Genomic DNA, 20355 nt, shown 5'->3' with positions numbered 1-20355 from the left:
GCACTGTCCCATGACTTGTCCGGACTTGTCCTACCTGCCTATCTCCTTTTGCACCTATCCACTCCACCCTCTCCTCCCTGACCTATCACCTTCATCCCCTCCCCCACTCACCCATTGTACTCTATGCTACTCTCTCCCCACCCCCACCCTCCTCTAGCTTATCTCTCCACGCTTCAGGCTCTCTGCCTTTATTCCTGATGAAGGGTTTTTGCCCGAAACGTTGATTTCGAAGCTCCTCGGATGCTGCCTGAACTGCTATGCTCTTCCAGCACCACTAATCCAGAGATGGCATTTATGGTGACTCAACAGTTCAATCGTGTAGCTACAGACTTTTCCACAGGTAGGGCAGGAGGAGCTTGATGAGGTGGTAGGTGTGACGCTTTGGAATCTGTGCGCTCTTTCTGCTGTTTGTGCTTTATATCTACATGCTCCACCCGATGATGCTCAAAGCAGTTGGCGCCTTCATGGATGTTTTCCTCCAATTTGTGCATTCTCGGGCAAGCGATTCTCAATTCAGTGGGGATATTGCATGCGTTTAGGGAGGCTTACAGAGATAGGTTTGTGTAAATTCCATCGCCACTCTAGTGATTGTTTACCACTGAGGAGCTCAGGGTAGAGCACTCACTCAGGAAGTCTGGTTTTGGGCATGCAGACAAGGCGACTTGCCCATTGCAGCTGGTCATGCATGGCCAGTCAGAGTATTACAGCACGGAAACAGTTCCTTCAGTCCAATTTGTTTGCTCATTGACCAGACATTCCTATCTGATCTAGTCCCATTTACCAGCATTTGGCCTCTATCTCTCTCTAAATCTTTCCTATTCATATACTCACTCAGATGCCATCTGAACGTTGTAATTGTACCCACCTCCACCACTTCTGGTAGGAACTCGTTCCAGACATGCACCACCCTCTACATGAAAACGTTGATCCTCAGATCCTTTTTAAATCTATGCCCTCTCATCTTAAACCTATGCCCACTAGTTTTGGACTCCCACAATATATTCACCCTCGCCCTGCCCCTCATGACTTTGTAAACATCTATAAGATGACCCTTCAGCCTCTGACACTACAGGGAAAATAGATCCAGCCTATTCAGCCTCTCCTTATAACCCAGACTCTTCAATCCCGGCAACATCCTTGTAAACGTTTTCTGCACCCTCAAGTTTAACAACTATAAAAGGGCAACAAGAACTGTACACCATATTCAAAAAGCCTCACCCATGTCCTGCACAGCCATAACATGATGTCCCAACTCCTACACTCAATGTTATGATCAATGAAGGCAAGTGTACCAAATGCCTTCTTCACCACCCTGTCTACCTGTGACTCTCCTTTCAAGAAACTATGAACCTGCACCCCTAGGTTGATACTGGGGATAATGACTTGCGAGAGGATGCTCACATTGGAGGAGAAAGTGAGGTCTGCAGATGCTGGAGATCAAAGTTGAAACTTTATTGCTGGAACAGCACAGCAGGTCAGGCAGCATCCAGGGAACAGGAGATTCGACGTTTCGGGCACAGGCCCTTCTTCAGGAATGAGGGCCTTCTGAAGAAGGGCCTGTGCCCGAAACGTCGAATCTCCTGTTTCCTGGATGCTGCCTGACCTGCTGTGCTGTTCCAGCAATAAAGTTTCAACTTTGATGCTCACATTGGTACACTTATCCTGTAACAGGATTTGCAGGAGTTTTCAAAGTCAGCAGTGATGATCATTCTCATGCACCTGAGATAACTGAAATGTATATGGTTTATATTTCTGATGCATTCCAGACAGTAGATGACACAACTGCTCTGAGATGCACAGGCATCAGGAGGTCCTCATTCAGGAATTGCAGAAGATTAATACGCAGGTACAGCAAATAATTAGGATGAGATCATTTATTGGGAGGAGAATAAAATTTAAAAAAAGGGAGGTTAAGCTTCAGTTAGAAGGCACTGGTGAGACAGCATCTGGAGCATTCTGTACAGTCTTGATCTTATTTAAGGATGGATGGAAATATGCTGGACCCTTCACTGAAGGCTGGTGAGTGTAATATCTGGAATGGGCAAGTTGTCTTATAAGGAATGGTTGGACAAGCTAGGCTTGTATCTGCTGGAATTCAGAAGACAGAGTCAACTTCATTGAAACATGAAAGATCCTGAAGATTTTGACATGGTGGATGTGAAAATAACGTTTCTTTTGTTGGTAGAATCGAGAACTGGGGATCACTATTTAATAAGAGGGGTCACCCATTTAAAATACAAATGAGGACAATGTTTTTTGCATGGAGGGTAAGTTTTTGGATCTATTTTTCACAGAAAGGGGTGAAAGATTCTTGATAAGCAAGTGGTGTAAGGTTGTGAGGGTAGGCTGAAATGTGGATTAATCAAAACAGCCTCAATCTTAATGAAAACTGAAAGAACTGTGGATGCTGTAAAACAGAAACAAAAACAGAAGTTGCTGGAAAAGTTCAGTAGGTCGGCCAGCACCTGTGAAGAGAAGTCAGAGTTAATGTTACGGGTCTGGTGACCCTTCCTCACAATCTTAAAGAACACTGGAGCACATTTGAGGGGCCAAGTGGCCTACTCTTGCTCCTAGCTGTATGTTGCATGCACATATAAACGAGAGAAATACATGATAAAAAAAAGTAGGACAGAAGTGAAAAAACAGTTAGGAAGGCTGAAGGTTGCAGTTCAGAGAAGAACTGGGCGGCATGGTGGCTCAGTGGTTAGCACCGCTGCCTCACAGCACCAGGGACACAGGTTCGATTCTAGCCTCAGGCGACTGTCCGTGTGGAGTTTGCACATTCTCGCCGTGTCTGCATGGGTTTCCTCCCACAATCCAAAGATGTGCAGGTTAGGTGAACTGGCCATGCTAAATTGCCCATAGTGTTCAGGGATGTGTAGGTTAGGTGCATTAGTCAGGAGTAAATATAGGACAATAGGGGTAGGGGAATGAATCTGGTTGGGTTACTCTTTGGAGGGTCGGGTTGGACTTGTTGGGCCGAATGGCCCATTTCCACATTATAAGGATTCTATTCTAAGAAGATGCAAACAGGAGATATATCGTTTAGCAATTTAAAGGTAACCAAAATCCTTGATTTTATTTCTTAGAGTTCAGTCAAAATAAGTAAATGAATTAGCAATGTACTGTGTGTGTCTTGGCAAAAGACTGTGATACAGAATGCTTCTGATGAATATACAGTAAGTCACCAAAAAGAAATGCTTTGGACCTCAACAGTTCAGCAAGATGTTTTAAAGTTAAGACAGAAGTGAGACTTCACTGGGATTGAATGTCTGTCAAGGATACTGCTGAGGAATAAAAAGGTTGAATCTTCTTTTTTTACTTTGAATGATACTTTCTTTGAAACATATATACTTATTTCTTTTGTTTTGTGCAATAGCCCTCAATTTCTTTTGTTAAAGATACACTTATAGCTTCAATTGAATCGGCTCAACCACTGACCACCATGGTAATCACGTTGCAAAAGTTAAATATATGGCATATTATGCCACTTTCACTGTGGAATCTGACTCTCCAGTAATACCATCAGCTGGGGATCATAATATATTCCATGTAATCCTATGTAATGGAGATAAGCTTGAATATCTGTGCACATTGATCTGAAATACAATTTTCCCACCAATTTAACCTCGCTCATCATCGTAGTGTTTGATTACAAAGAAATTTATCTTTTCAATAAAGCAGTGGCCCCTTAAAAAGTTAATCGGTTTCCTTATAATTTTCAGGGCCCACACATATTCTCACTGTTCCAGCTGGGGAGCTTCATTCAAAGTAAAATGCAGAATAATTTTGATTTCTAATATTTTTCAGCATCAGCTTGTAAAAGATAAAAGAAAAAGACACTTTGTTCTGAGTTATGGGCCTCTCCATTAAGGTTCAACCGTCTCTCAGTTCTTGTACTGTGTTCCAAGTCTGTCTTTCCTCACTTGATTGGTTCTGGATGTAGTACTAATGAGCAGCTCTGTAAACTGGGTTTAGCATTGTCTTTTCCCTGTGGATTCCCCATGAGTGCATTGCCATTTACTTAGTTGGGAAAAAAAAAGCTTTGTTACACCATCCCTGTCATTCAAAATCTGCCTTGCTTTGGTTCAAGCCACAGTTGATGCAAAATTGAATGAAGGAATGTTTATCCTTCTTGTTGAAAGATTTTCTAAAATTAGCACTTGCTTCAGTTGTCACTAAAGGGTACAAGAGGAGGTGAAGAAGCAAGATAGGTTGACTATAATGGGGAATGCGATACTGACAATGGCACAGTGCCAGAAAGAGGGACCTATCAATGCAAAGATCCAGGGTGTGTGTCAAAAGCCCTGCACTTTTGATGTCAACCTCGTTCTCATGATCCCACTCCAAGTACAATCACTGCCTTCCTGAATCCAGACCTGATACTTCGCCCCAGGTAGGTGTCATATTACAGCAGTTATTGCCCCAGTGGTGACACAGGCAATCAATGGAGCTGCTGGCTTCTGATTGTCCACCACACCTTGGCATGTTGGAATTCAGTCATCAGGATTCTTGATCCCAGACCAAGCTCCACTGCAGGCCTGTCACGTGCTCCTGTAGAACAATACACAGTGGACCTTCCTAAAAAGAATCAATGCAAAGCTTTCAAGTCAACGGCCAACAGCCTCCTCACTGCCACAAGGTTCTGGCCAATCTGCCAGAATGGAATAATCAATAGAAAAATTAAATGGATGAATAGGGTGTTAAGTCGAGCACATGGGTCTATGATGTGACAAGACAACAAGTGCTGCTTTAAGACTAAACTCCTGGAAGTATAAAACTGATAGATTTGAGCGGCACAGTGGTTAGCACTGCTGCCTCACAGCGCCAGAGACCTGGGTTCAATTCCCGCCTCAGGCGACTGACTGTGTGGAGTTTGCACGTTCTCCCCGTGTCTGCGTGGGTTTCCTCCGGGTGCTCCGGTTTCCTCCCACAGTCCAAAGATGTGCAGGTAAGGTGAATTGGCCATGCTAAATTGCCCGTAGTGTTAGGTAAGGGGTAAATATAGGGGTATGGGTGGGTTGCGCTTCGGCGGGTCAGTGTGGACTTGTTGGGCCGAAGGGCCTGTTTCCACACTGCAATGTAATCTAATCTAATTACACTTATCAAGAAAGCTTAAGCCTTGGGAAAAAAAGGGTGATGGATAACTGGATAGTTTCCTTTAAAATTTGTGATAGGTTTGATATGGTAAACATAGATAATTTCAAATTGCAGTTTGGTTGTTACCAAAATTGGGGGTCATAAACATAATTGCAAGATGTCCAATTAGGAATTCAGAAGTTTCTTTACCCAGAGAATGAGTAGAATGTGAAATACATGACTACAGGGAGGACTTGAGGCAAATACCGTAGATTAATTTAAGACAAACCTAGATAATCATGTGAGGGAGAAGGGATTACAAGGATATGTTGTAAGAACTAGAGGAAGTAAGCTGGAGGGGGCTTGTGTGAAGCCTAAACAAGAACTTGGAGCAGTTGAGTTAATTGGCTTGCTTCTCGCTGCATATTCTATGTAATATTTGCAGTTAGTTATGCATTAAGTGAGGGAACATATTTCACATATTTTAAGTACACTAAAGTTAGAATTTAGTGATTCATGTTCACAATAAGCTTGGTTAGGATTACTGAAGCAGAAGATCAACACTTCAACACTAAACTAGCTGTTAAATGAATCTTTGTTGAAAGGTTCTGGTAGCTCACTAGATCCAAACACTACCAGGCTTGCTTCACTACTATCAGTTGCCAGGGAAAGAGTGGGTAAGGCTCAGTGGTGATGCCTTCGTTCATAGTCAAACAAACATATAATACCCTGCTTGTTTCACCAGGTCAGGAGTGGACAGGATCAGGCCGGACTTTCTAAACTTTCAAACATGGCTCTCAAATGACGATCAGGTAGGTGTTACTCATTTTCCTTGTCAGAACGTTCAAATCTAATGATGATCAAAGATTGCTTTAGAGCCTCTATTTTCTCCATCAGATTCTATGATTTCCATCAGGTATGCCATGAGGGCACAGTGTCGTTCCCAGCATTACCTCATCTCTCCATCTTTTACCCTTTTATTCCAACTGTAGTCAACATCTGCAGAAGCAGAAAATGACTGATAAAAGATGATTTAGAATGATGGAACTGAATTGGTTAATCAACTGGAGTAAGTTGTGACTTATTTGCAGCACAGCGATTCTTCAGACAAGTACATCTATACCAGCATGTAAACCTGTGTGTAAATTCCACTGTGATCCCCAAACAGCTTATACCTATTCATCAGTTTAAGCCAAGTGCATATCTTTCCTGAATAACAGTCAGTACAAGTCTTTATCCCCAGGGCTCCTTGTTCCTCAAATGAAAGTTTCATATAGTGCCTGTAAACTGGTTGCTTTTAAATTTTCTGCTAGCAGAGGTTTTAACAATATTATTTATTTAAATATCTATCAATAGGCATCTGTTGTCATCTCTGGTTACTTCAATATATCAGGCACACAGCTTTGAAGCTGGGACTTATTTTGGTCAGGATCAAATAATACAGTGGATTCACGAACAGGTTATCTGACATTTCCCATTCTACGGGCCATTCTGGCTTGCACTTAAGGGACCTCTTACTTTATGGACTCAATCTTGGGAGGATAGCCTAAGGGTCCTGCTTTCTCCAAGTTACTTTGAGATCACAGGTCGGGTATCTCTGTGAACTGGTGGTGAAAGCTACATGCAGGCCATAACTTTTGGACCACTGATATTAGGAGAGGCAATAGCATAGTGGTATCATCACTAGACAATTAATCTAGTGACCCTAGTAATGTTCTGAGAATTGTGTTTGAATCCTGCCATGGAGGAATTTGAATTCAATAAAAATCTAGAATTCGATTTAAAATCTTTTGAGTCTAAATATGGAAAAGCTCATCTATTTCACTCATGTCCCTTTGGGAAGGAAATTGCAGCTTTCCTGATCTGGCCTCCATGTCTTATGATCTAAAGACAAGTTCAGTTTTGAAAAGGTATGTGACTCCAGACTCTTAACTGCCCTCGGGATAATTAGGAATAAATGCTGGTTTAGACAGCAATGGCTACATTGTGCGAATTAATAAAAACTGGACAGCACTACCAACAACACACATTGACTAGTGAATTTAAAATAGTAAATTACTCCAAGGTGCATCTCTGTATGCCTTGAATTCTTTCCATTTTGTGTATTCCCAATATTAACTGTTCAACACTGTCACTCCTGCCTTCAGCTTTTAAAACCCTAAGACTAAGAGTCTACATTCTTAGATCACTCCGCATCACTCTCCTCCTTTAAGGTAATCCTTAGCATCTACTACTTTAATCAAGGTTTGTCCCAGTAGCTATCGATGTGCTTTGATATTAAATTCCAACTAATCATGTTTCTGTGAAGCATCTTCAGACTTCTTGCTATGTCCAAGGGAGCTCATAAATGTAAGCTGGCATTAATAACATACCAGTTAGGAATGGCAGTAGGTTATTTTGTCCTTCAAGATCCACCATCTAACAATCATAGTTGGTCTGTTTGTGATCACATCCCCACTTTCCTGTAGGAACCCATAAGCCTGAGTCCCATGTTTATCCAGCAAAGAGGCCATCAAATTTCAAGCCTGTATAACTCAAACAGGAGACATCTGCACATTTGAGAAAAAGATGCAAATGAAAATTAATTTTCCTGGCTTCGAGAATCAATGTGCTCTAACACTTCATGCACCGCCTTCATCATTCACTCCCTCCACAATTATCACATGTGGCAACAATGTATGCTGTCTACAAGTGCCACCCTGGAACAATTTGCCAAGGCTCCTTTGACAGCACCTCCCATTCCCTGCAATGTCTACTAAGTGAAAAACAAGACCAGCAGGTGCATGGGAACATGATTACCTGCAAGCACCCCTCCAAATCACATACCAAATTAAAACATTGGAACTCATCACCAACATCACTGTCATAACACCTACATCAGAAAGTATGTTTTCACACAAAAGGTGATGGAAATATGGAACCCTATCCTCAAAAATGCTGCGAATGTGAGAGTTGCATAATTTCAAACTGGGGATCAACAGACTTTTATTGGGTATATGGTCATTTTGCAAAGGTAGGGCAATGAATCCAATGTACAGATCAAATATAATCAAATGGAAAGGCAGAACTGCTTCAATGGGTTAACTGGTCTAATGTCCCAATGTAACGCTGTTACATCATGGTTAAAAACTGCTCCTTTGGAATTAACCTTACTATTCATTCTTTAGATTCCCTACAGCGTGTAGAAAAAACAAATAATGCAAAAACTGCAAGTGCTGCAAATCAGGACTAGAAACCAAACAGCAGGTCAGTCAACACCCACAGAGACAACAGATGGGTCAACATTTCTGCTTGGGCCCTATGTCAGGCATTGACTGCCTGAACTCTTCACAGATGCCAATACCCTGCTGTGTGTTTCCAGCATTTCCTGTATTTTTAAATTTCATTCCACAGAGTTTAATAGATCTGCATTCTAGACCTCTGTGCTTTATCCTCTCTGTTTAAGTGAATTCTATGAATAGGATTCCTTACTTGATTGAAGGGTGCCATTAAAACAATACAGTAATCTGATGACCTTTTTATAGATGCTGTTCAATCCACTGGGCAGAGGTGTCATCTTTCAGCTGAGATATAAATGATGCATTCTCAGGTGGATACTTAAAAAATGTCCCATGGCATCATTCAAAGAGAAGTGCATTATTTATATATTAATTCTATTAGGTTGTGTGAAGGTAGCGTGCACCATCTGGGAAATCACACCTGCTCCTATAAAATAGGAACAGATTAAAATCATGGTCCCTAGATTTAAAACATACAGCAAGCTTGCAATATGTTTCATTGGAAATAATCTTCATGCAATTCTATATGCAATTTTATCTTTCACCACCTGACATTCTGGTATATAACAGAAGGGGTTAGTATCATGGTCAATATTTATTCCTCAATAATCATTACAAAGAATCCAACTTCAGTCGAGGTAAAAACGGACGGAAGGTCATCACACTGTTACCGTTTTACGTGCTTGTCAAAATTAAATTCACTGTTTGACATTTATTTCACTGCTAGAGATGGGATCTTACTCTGCAAAAATTGACCTTAATTTCCGTACATTATAACACCAACTATTTCAAAGGTGTATCAATGAATGTGAACTATCAGTTAGTGAAAGATACGATATAAATGCAAGCTCTTGTAACAGATTTAAAACTTCCATCCAAGTTTACATTCCACACTATTAGTTGTGCAGACTCCCAAAAGAGTAGGCAGTGCCTCAAGAACATGAAAGCATCATTAAGAATAATGATAGCCATCAGTCAGGAGTCCAATGAATCTTGGTTACACTGAGACACAATTCAATTTTGCAACATGATCCATCCCTCAAAGGCAGAATTACAAGTGGTTAACATATCACATAGGGTTAGATTCGCTTAGATTCCCTACAATGTGGAAACTGGCTCTTCGACCCTCTGAAGAGTAAGCCACCCAGAACCATTCCCTTACACTTACCCCTGCCTGATACACCTAACACTATGAACACTTTAGCATGGCCAATGCACATAACCTGCACATCTTTTGGTTGAGGGACAAAACCGGAGCACCCACAGGAAACCCACACAGACACAGGGAGAACATGCAAACTCCACATAGACAGTCACCCGAGGATGGAATCGAACCCAGGTTCCTGGTACTGTGAAGCAGCAGTGCGAAACACTGAGCCACCATGCCATCCTCAAGGGTAAAGAAATCTGCTATCCTTATCAAGTCTAGACTACATGTAGTCCCTCAGCAGCATGGTTAATTCAACTGCCTTCTGTAATGGTCTAGCAAACCACTCAGTTCAAAGGCAATTAATGCTAGCCTTGCAAGCAACACCCATAACCATAATATGATAAAGAAGAAACATAAGAGGCGGTTTGGATCATCAAGTCTGGAAATGTTTGTCCCACACATCAATGTTACCTTTTTCCAAGTAGCTACATATTTAAACATATAATCCCTACAGTGAGAGTGAGAAGGTCGCTTTTATTATCCATCTATTATAGTCTTGAGAAGATAGAAATGAACTATCTTCTTGAGACCAATTGTTTTTGATTGGCTTTTTAGATCACATTAAAGTCAACCATATAATGGAGGGAAGATAATTCATGAAGTAGCTGAAAATGGTTGGGCCCAGGACACATTGGGCATTTAATGATTGTTTGACAGATTTTATTGTGATTTTCTCTTGTGCCAATCCATCCCTAAAGCAGCATATTTATGAATCCGATTTTATAGTTTGCCATTGGAGGTTTCAACAAATGGAAGCAATCAGTCATCATTTAGCCCATCATGAAGCTTCCAGCCTGAAAGACTGCTATCCGATCATGAAACCTTGAAAGTTTTTCTTCATTACAGTAATCAGTTTACATTTTTGGGACATTAAGTTGTTTTGATTTTCTATATCTTTTCAATGATGGATTATCCAAATATACTTAATATTCTAACTGTATCACAACATACTTATTCTAGGTTGCTTGTTATGGACCAGGCCAGACCCCCTCAAAACATTTCAAGGAAGTAGCCCAGACTCTAACTTTGCTAGTCATTTTTAGCAGGTGTAACATGGATATTCCAGGAGGGATGCAGTGGGTCAAACCACGCTGTTTTTAAAAATAAAAACAGAATTTATTTAGAAGATGACTGAATGAAACACAAACAAAAGAAAACAGAATACTGAATAACTTAACCTATCCGAAAACCCAATAGATCATCCCAATTTAGTGCTGTTCCAAATACTTGCAAGAATCCCCATAAACACGCTCTTGACACAAAAGGTAAAATCAAACACAAGATCTTACAGGAGAGATATCAGAGAGAGAGAAGGATCAGTCTGGACCTGCTTCTTTGGGCCCAGCAGCTTTCTCAACTGTCTGATTGCTTTCAGTGAATAGCCAAACCAAACCAGAGAAGAGCTGAGCTGGGAGAACTGGCTCTTTCATTGTAGAAGTATTTTTTAAAACTTAAAAGCCTTTTGACTGAGGCACTATCTGTTAGCTATAATCAAATTGGCACGAAAAACCACCCAAGTCCAGGCTTTTTGGAACCTGTGTTTTTAAGACCTCCTGAAAATAAAACAAGGACAACATAACCTTGTTAAAGGAGCATCATCATCACATGCTACATGCAAATTCAAGGATTCCATATGCCAGTTTTTATGGCCTTCATTCGCTGCAGTGTCAGTTTTCCCGGTCTTTTTTATTTAAAAACTTATGCATTAAGTGTACCTTTTCGTATCCATGTTTCCAAAATGGAAAAAAAAAATCACAATTCTCTACATGTAATTGCAACCGAACTGAACATCCTGCTAGTCTACACATATTCTTTTGCATGTCTTCACAATTTATGGTATGAGTACAGGTTGTTATGCTTTCTATTTTAATGTAAATAAGGACAGCCCAAACAAAGAGCCCAATGTGACAAGCACACTGCTATCCTTGAGACTTTGTTTTGTCAGTTCAATCATCCAGGTTAACCTATTCCCCCTAACTTCATGTACCAGCACAAATCTTTCATTTGGTACCTCAGTTTTTCTTCTTTGAAAATGATACAAATTGTATTAATTAATTTCCTTTATCCACTTTCCATTGCTTTCCTAGATATTCTCGGATCAAAGATTCAAGCTAGGTCCTCTCACTCACGTACCTGGGGTTTGTGAGTTTGTAGCATGACTTCCAGATCTGAAGCATGTGCTTGCAGGTGAGCAAAGCTTCATCAGGACCCCTGCATACTGATTCCAGTTTTACTTTGGTGAACAGCAATCTATGAAAAAGAAAGCAAGGTTACCCTTAATATATCACAGTAATTTGCTGCACAGAAAGAAGCTCTTCAGCCCAAACGGGTTTGCAAAGGGCTATTCAATTAATTCCTTTAGAAGACAGACATTCGGATTATTGAAGACAGCCAGTGAATCCAACTGCTCACCCAAATCTGCTATAATGACATGAATAAAAACTTGCATTCCCTCCCTAGAATTGCAGACCTCTTTCATCCCTATGGATGCTTCTTACAGGTTTCCTCAATTACCATGTTTTAATTCATGTATATCCTCTATCAACAAACACATTGAGTTAGGCCCCATCTACCACCCCGAGAAAAAGAATAGGAAATGACGTCACTGCAAGAAATGACATCACCAACCCAAAGAAACCCAAATATATAAATAGAAAGCAGGAATTATCAGCAGGGCTTTGCCAACTGAAGATGTTACCCAGTAGGGTGACGAAACGTCTGGAAATGAACCTTCCAGCTCAGCGAGCAAACCTACATTCATGTATTTACATTCACCTGACGTCAAATGGATATAACTCAAAGAAAGAAAACCAGAAATGACATCACCCACCTTAAGAAACCAAGACCTATAAATAGAGAGGCAGGATATACTACTAGCACTTCACTGGAAACTCTCACTGATGATGTTACCTAGTATGGTGACAAAACGTCTGAAAACAAACCTTCAAGCTCAGCGAGCTAACATATACTTATCATCAAACTGAGCTACAAATCTTCTCAAACTTGCTAGTGCTTTAGGATTTTCAGATTTTTTTTTTTAAAAAACACAGTAGTTTTCTTTTTAAACATGGTGCTGAAAACACAAGTCAAACCATAATGCAGCAAAACTGACCAGGAAATTTTATTTAAAGCTGATGAGACTCTAGTTCAGGCCATGATTGTAACTGAGAAATCCCACAGCTCTACATCTGGAGCTGCATGACTTAGAATGTGCCATTCAGGCATGGTATTAAATATTATAGGAGTGGGTATTAAATTATTATTTGGATAAGCTTGTTGAATAACCCAAAGGTACCCAAATGATACTCATTTGCCCCAGCCATTACTTAGAACCACAGATTCATAGAATATAGATGAGCCCCTTTGTCCTACCAAGTCTGTATCTCTAAAACTACACAAGATTCACTTTCTAGCAACAGGTGCATAGACTTGAATGTTATGACTTCAAACACTCATTCAAGTAAAAGGTTGTGGGGTTTCCCACCTCGACTACCCTTCCAGGCAGTGCATCCCAGATCGTCACCTTTTGGGCGAAAAATATTTTCCTCAAATTCCCTCTGAACTTCCTTAAAATTATGCTCTCGTTACTGATCCTTCAACTAAGGGGAACAAGTGCTTTCTATTCACCCTGCCCATGCCCCTCATAATCTTATACACCTTTATCAGTCTCCCCCAACCTTCTCTGCTTCAAAGAAAACAACCCAAACTTATCCAAATAAAATTTGAAAGAACCGCAGTTGCTGTAAATCAGAAACAAGAACAGAAATGCTGGAAAAGTTCAGCAGATCTCTGGCAGCATCTGTGAAGAGAAATCAGAGTTGGGTCTGGTAACCCTTCCCCAGAATTAACTCTGATTTCTCTTCACAGATGCTACCAAACCTGCTGAGCTTTTCTGACAACTTCTGTTTTTGTTTCCAAGCTTGTCCAGCCTTTGTCTTCATAGCTAATCCATTCTGTCCCAGGAAATTCCCCTGTAACCTCTCCAGGGCAATCACATCCTTTCTACAGTACAGTGACTAGAACTCTAGTTGTGGCCTGTACAGCTCCACATGACCTGCCTACTCTTATAATCCATGCTTTGACTGATAAAGGCAGATCTCCATATGACTGAACTGCACTATTAACCTGCCTTGCCACCTTCAGGGATTTGTGGACCAACACACAAAGATCCCTTTGTTCCTCTGAGCTTTTAAGCATCATGCCATTCATCAAGTACTCCCTTGCCTTGTTACTTCTACCAAATGCATCACCTCACACTTATCAGTTTAATTCTACCACTGATCTGACAAGTTAGTCTACATCTTCCTGTAACCTGACACTTTCTGGCTCATTGTCAACCACCTGGACAATCTTCAAGTCATCTGCAAACTTATCAGCCCCCACACATTCTCACCGACAACATTTATACATATCACAAACAATACGGGACCTATTACCAATCCCTGTGGTATACTACTGAACATCAGCCTCCACTGTGGCACTTGTGCTAACCTGTAACCCAGCACCAGTATTCAGCATCTCAAGGGAGAAACAGCATTAACATTTTGAGTATGGTGTGTCTCTTCTTCAGGATTGACTTGAAATGTTAACTCCACTTCTCTCGCCACAGATGCTACCAGATCTGCTGAGTTTCTCCAGCACTTTCTGTGTTTGCTTTAGATTTCAAGTATCTGCAGTATTTTGCCTTTAGTTAAATGCTTCAAAGACATGGTATAAGACAGCTACTTCCCTGGCTTCAACCCTCTCAAGTCACAAGCAATGGCCAACTTAGAGAAGGATAAAAGACTTACGCTTCTACCATGACTTCCACAATTACAGGTTGTCTCAAGGTATTTTATAGACAATTGATAACTTGAGCAAAACACTGTGCATATTAAAGGTCAGGGGAAAAAAACCCAGAAATTACTAAAAAAAACTCAGCAGCTTTGGCAATAGTTCTGAAGAATAGGTCTTTTTTGAAGTCTGGGGGTGTCTAAAACTAAAGGCACAGGTTTAAGGTGAGAGGGGAAAGATTTAAAAAGGATTTAAAAAGAAGTTTAACTTTTTTAAAGTGGGTGGTGCGTGTATGGAATGAGCTGCCAGATGAAGTGGTGAAGGCTGGTATAATTATAACAATTAAAAGGCACATGGATGGGTATATGAACAGGAAGGGTTTAGAGGGAAATGGGCCAAATGCTGGCAAATGGGACTAGGTCAGATTGAGATGTCTGGTCAGTGTGGATAAGTTGGTCCAAAGGATCTGTTCTGTGCTGTATGACTCTGTCACAGTCACTGGATTTCAGAAATGTTAACTGTTTGTCTCTCCACATATGGGAGATGCTGCAAGATCTGTTTGTCCAGCACTTCCTGTGTTCAGTTACAATGTTTGAAGTGCAATCACTGCTCATGTAAAAACGTGGCATATGCAGTGGCCAATTTCTACATACAGCATCGACAAGGACTGCAATAAGATAAATGGCCAGTTAATCTCTTTTACTTACGTCTATTGAGAGATAAACATTCAACAATGTATGTGTTTGTGTGGGGAGGGGGGTGGGAAGAAGAACTGCCCCTTTTCTCGTATGACATATTGTCATGGAATCTTTAACATCCACCCAGCGGAGGAAGTGAAGAATCAGTTTAACTGCACAATCAATGATGTCACCTCCAATCGTGCAGCACAAGAGTGGCTTGTCAGGCTAGATTTTGTGGCACAGTCTTTGTTGTGGGACTTTGCCTCTTATTCATTAACTCAGATCAGAATTCTACCACCAAGCAAACATTAACATCTTAAGTTTAGACATCAAAGAGTAAGAGATTTGAAACTTAACTATACGCTTTGGAACCTCAACTTTAAATTTAACAAACTTTGGTTCAGGTGACAAACCTACTGCATGTCAGGTTTGAAGGTCAGAGAGATCATGAACCTTCGAGATGGATTTGTGCATCATTGCTGGCAAGTCCAATACCCCTAGAATAAATAAGTTAGTCAATGCTCCTCAACTCTGTAGAGTTCCAATGTTCCAAGTGAAATGGTACATGCATTCAGTGATGACAGAGTTCCATTTATTTTCTGCTGGGTCAATTGTTAATTTTTAAATCTGAGATTCCTACGTTTCTTTTAGCTGAAGGCATGAACAACCCTGGGGCAAAGAAGATGGAGTTAGATCAGCCATGGCCTCAATGAAAGATAAAACAAGCTCAAGGTGCCTATGTTTTCCTTATGATGACAACTTCAATATTTGGCTGGCAAGGGGATAAGGCATATTGAGGCAGTGGAAGTGGGGCTCCCAGCTAATGGAATTCCACATCTGCCAGCATAACTACAAGCTGAAATGTAGAACGGGAAATGGGTCAGGAAATTAAAAACACAGACAGGACTACATTCAAATTGGTTCAACACATATACAGTGCAGTGGCAGGCCAAGTGTTACATACAATTGTACTGACAATTTAATTGTGGAGGTGATGGATTATTTTAAGTAACTGTAATTAAAAGAATAAAAATGGGACTTGCAAACAAAAATGCTGTTTTTGAGATGAGGAACTGTAAATTTCTGATTTTCTTCTCCACGACAATGCTGTCCTTTCTATAACTTCACTCAAGTGGTAATTTTTATGTGACATTACTCATTTGACTTCATATAATCCAGAAGGTGTAACTGAACACAGATCAATAAACAAAACAATGGCCAATTCCATCCACTCCTCCTGTTCTGGTCACACCCCAACCCAGGCGCACACACAGTGAACCATTTTACTTCTACATAGCCAACGGAAGATAACATTGCTCTGATCATTTGGAAAGTTTCCTGGTCCTTAGCCACAAAGATTGTGCAATACAAACTCTCCGCTCTTTATTTACTAATGGGATGTTGGGATCGCTGACTAGATCAGTATTTATTGCCCATAGGGCGGTTAAGAATCTAACACATTGCTGTGGGACCAGGTAGGGATAATTGATGAGTGAACCAAATTTTGTTTTTAAGAACAATCCACTGGTTAAGTGGTCACCATTACGTTAACTTATTTTCTATTCCAGTTTTTTATTGAATTTAAATTTCACTGTCAGCCATGGTGGGATTTGTACCAACATCCTCAGAAAATTCACCTTTGTTGTGGGTCACTAATTCAGTGACATTATCACTACATCACCACCTCCCCATTTGTATTGGACACAAAAGAGTATTCAAGCAAAAGCTAACACTGAACCAAAGGAGGCATTAGGAGGAGTGAGGAGAAAGTGAGGTCTGCAGATGCTGGAGATCAGAGCTGAAAATGTGTTGCTGGAAAACCGCAGCAGGTCAGGCAGCATCCAAGGAACAGGAGAATCGAAGTTTCGGGCATAAGCCCTTCTTCAGGAATGAGGAAAGTGTTTCCCAGGCAGAAGATGAGGTGCTCTTCCTCCAACCGTCATGTTGCCATGGTCTGGCGATGGAGAAGTCCAAGGATCTGCCTGTCCTTGGTGGAGTGGGAGGGGGAGTTAAAGTGTTGGGCTACGGGGTGGTTGGGTTGGTTGGTCCAGGTGTCCCAGAGGTGTTCTCTGAAACGTTCCGCAAGTAGGAGGAGTGATTAAACACTTAAACAAAGAGAAAAATTTAACTAGGTCCTTAGTTCATCTAATTTGGACTTAGTTTCAATCTAGTTTAGGACAGTAACTTAAGGATAGCAACATTTGTAACACACTTTTGTGCTACTCCTTAAAATAGAAGGGCAATAACATCATTATCCCTCCAAGGGCAAAGTTAGACTCAATGTTGTTTCATCTGTAATCTTTCACCCTTCTATTTTAATTCAGCTTCTAGATACTGAATAAATGCCACACACACCACCTGTCTGCATAGAAGCTGGCTTATTGCAACTTCCAGTTAACAGTCTTACTTTTACCGCATACAGATTCAAATTCCACCATTTCAATCATTTCCAGGACCTCTTGATGGTGGTGTCCTGGCCCCAATCACTTCCAGGTGTTTTATCAGTGACTTTCCCTCCATCATTCAGGTCAGTAGTAAATTATTTGATGATTGCACAATATTCAGCACCACTCATAACTCAAGCACTCAAATGGCTTGGAAGCATATGCAGCAAGGCCTGGGCATCAGACAGGCTTGACAGCGTGTTGCTGGAAAAGCACAGCAGGTCAGGCAGCATCTGAGGAGCAGGAGAATCGACGTTTCTGGCCAGAGCCCTTCATCAGGAACGGGCACCCTCATTCCTGATGAAGGGCTCCGGTCCAAAACGAAGATTTTCCTGCTCCTCAGATGCTGCCTGACTTTGCTATGCTTTTCCAGCAACACACTCTCAATTCTGATCTCCAGCATCTGCAGTCCTCACTGTCTCCATCATGCAGGCTTGGGCTGTTGATATACCTGCCATGATTGAAGGGCAGATCAGACTCAATGGGCCAATATATCTTCTGGTCTTAACTGGCGGGTAACATTTACTCCACCCAAGTGCCAGACAACGACCATCTACAGCAATAATGAAGCCAGCCATCTTTCTTTGATGTTCAGTGGCAGTACACTTGCTGAAGTCCTTGCTATCAATATCTTGGGGATTACCACTGACTAAAATCGGAACTAGCCATACAAAATACAAACGCAGGTTAGAGGCTGGGAACATGCCATGACCAAATGTGCTCCCGGAGCCTGCCTCTAGAAGGCCAAGTCAGGAATGTGAAGGAATATTCTCCACTTAATTGAATAGGTACAGCTGTAACACAAGAAGCTTGACACCAGAAGAAAAGCTTGCAGTTTGATTGCCTCTCCATCACCACCAATGTGCAGTAGCATGTCAACAACTACAAAATGCACCATAGTAACCTACCAAAGGCTCAGCAGACAGCAACCTGGACCAAACGTCTACCAGCTGGAAGCATAAGGGCAGCAGATGCATGGTAAAATTACCACCTGCAAATTCCATCCCAAGCCCCATACCATCCTGACTTGGGAATATATGACTGTTGCTTTACTGTCACTGGGTCAAATTCCTGATGTTCCCTTCTTAACAGCATTGTAGGTACCCTCATACTGTATTCCAATGACAGCAGCAGTTCAGACAGGAACTCATTACTGTCTTTCAAGGGCCATTAGGAATAGGCAATTTATGCTGGCAATGCCCACTTCCCATGAGCAAATATCTTAAAATAAAATGTCAGCTTCCCCTTAAATGGTTCACATGGTTTGGGCTTCTAACATTGTCATCATTGCTGACAAGTTGCAACCCTAGGTGCCCTTTGCAGTATCCCCTGCAATCCATGCTGGTAAGATATGGAACAGAATAACAAAGGTGTCAACTAAGTAAAACATCTTAGATCAACATTGCATAATCAAGATCCTGGGTATCACATTGAGAGACATCACTAATGAAGAAATGCGACTGGACCCTGGTCAGAGGCATCTGTCCATTGTGATGGAGACACAACTTGAGACTTGCAATATCTAAGTCTCATCAACCAGCTATACCTCAACCAGAATGACAGTAGAATAGATATGACCGGACGTTAAAAACAAAAACAGGCTGACCAAAGACAACCTGGGCTGGAGCAGAAAGGATTACAACGGACCAGGGAATTACCAGAATCTTGCTGCCCATTGTCCCACACTTCTACATTTGCTCCATTTAGAAATTATGGTTTTGATTCCAAAGTCTAAATTGTTAATATAATTTGTAATGGGGCACAGATGAGGATTTCAGCAGATGGTCTGAGATAAAGCAGAGACAGTTGAAGCCACAAGAATGGTAGCAGGCAGTCTTGATGACAGCACAGTGCCATATCTTTTACCTACCCTTGTCTAACATGAGCTTCTTTCAGCACAGGCAACCCATTTCCATCTACTTATGATCCCGATTAGCAGGTTTTTGTTCCTTCCTTGCTTACCATTATTTATCATTTTGTATGCCCAACTGTCTTTCTCTGCCCACCTATCACTTTACTCCTTAACCACTCCCCCACATTGTCTTCAGCATAGATGCAGCCTTATCCTATCTGTGACAGTCCACAAACCTACTACCACACTATGACAACTACTAGGGCAAAGTGAAGACCACAGATACTGGAGAGTCAGAGTTGAAAAGTGCGGCGCTGGAAAAGCACAGCAGTCAGGCCGCATCCAAGGAGCAAGCGAGTCGACGTTTCAGGCATAAGCCCTTCATCAATTTATTTACTTATCGCAAGAGGGTTGGAATATAAGAGCAGCGATGCGCTTCTGACACTGTATAAAGCTCTAGTTAGGTCCATTTAGAATACTGTGTCCAATTTTGGGCCCACACCTCAGGTAGGACATACTGGTACAGGAGCATGTCTAGTGGAAATTCACATGAATGATCCCTGGAATGGGAGGCCTAACATATGATGATCAGCTAAGGATCCTGGGATTGTATTCATTAAAGTTTAGAAGGTTGAGGGAAGATCTAATAAGACACTTACAAGAGGTTAACTCCAGGAAGGGTGAGAGGTAGGCAGCTAGTGCAGGACTTTTTTGTGGATATACCCATTTCAAACAGGTATGCTGTTTTGGAAAATGTAGGGGGTGATGGATTCTCAGGGGAACGTAACATGAGCAGCCAAGTTTCTGGTATGGAGACTGGCTCTAATGCAACAAGGGGTACGTCGGCTTCCAAGAGATCAATTGTGTTAGGGGATTCTGTAGTCAGAGATACAGACAGACGTTTCTGTGGCCAGCAGAGAAAAAGCAGAATGGTGTGTTGTTTCCCTGTTGCCAGGATCAAGGATGTCTCAGAGAAGGTGCAGAATGTTCTCACGGAGGAGAGGAGCCAGCAAGAGGTCATTGTCCACATTGGAACCAA

At 41.4% G+C, this 20355-nt stretch overlaps 1 protein-coding gene across 2 annotated transcripts in view; it reads right to left on the bottom strand.

The window, feature by feature from the left end:
* ttc7b (tetratricopeptide repeat domain 7B) overlaps positions 1-20355 on the bottom strand; it is a 355708-nt gene that overhangs the window by 129820 nt on the left and 205533 nt on the right. For both annotated transcript variants that reach the window (XM_043696948.1, XM_043696949.1), the window contains exon 16: positions 11701-11817. In XM_043696948.1, coding sequence (XP_043552883.1) covers positions 11701-11817 — 117 coding nt within the window. The remainder of the gene's footprint in view (positions 1-11700; positions 11818-20355) is intronic.

The sequence above is a fragment of the Chiloscyllium plagiosum genome, chromosome 10 (assembly GCF_004010195.1).
Source record: "Chiloscyllium plagiosum isolate BGI_BamShark_2017 chromosome 10, ASM401019v2, whole genome shotgun sequence".
NCBI lineage: Eukaryota > Metazoa > Chordata > Chondrichthyes > Orectolobiformes > Hemiscylliidae > Chiloscyllium > Chiloscyllium plagiosum.
This window is presented reverse-complemented; position numbering and strand designations above follow the sequence as displayed.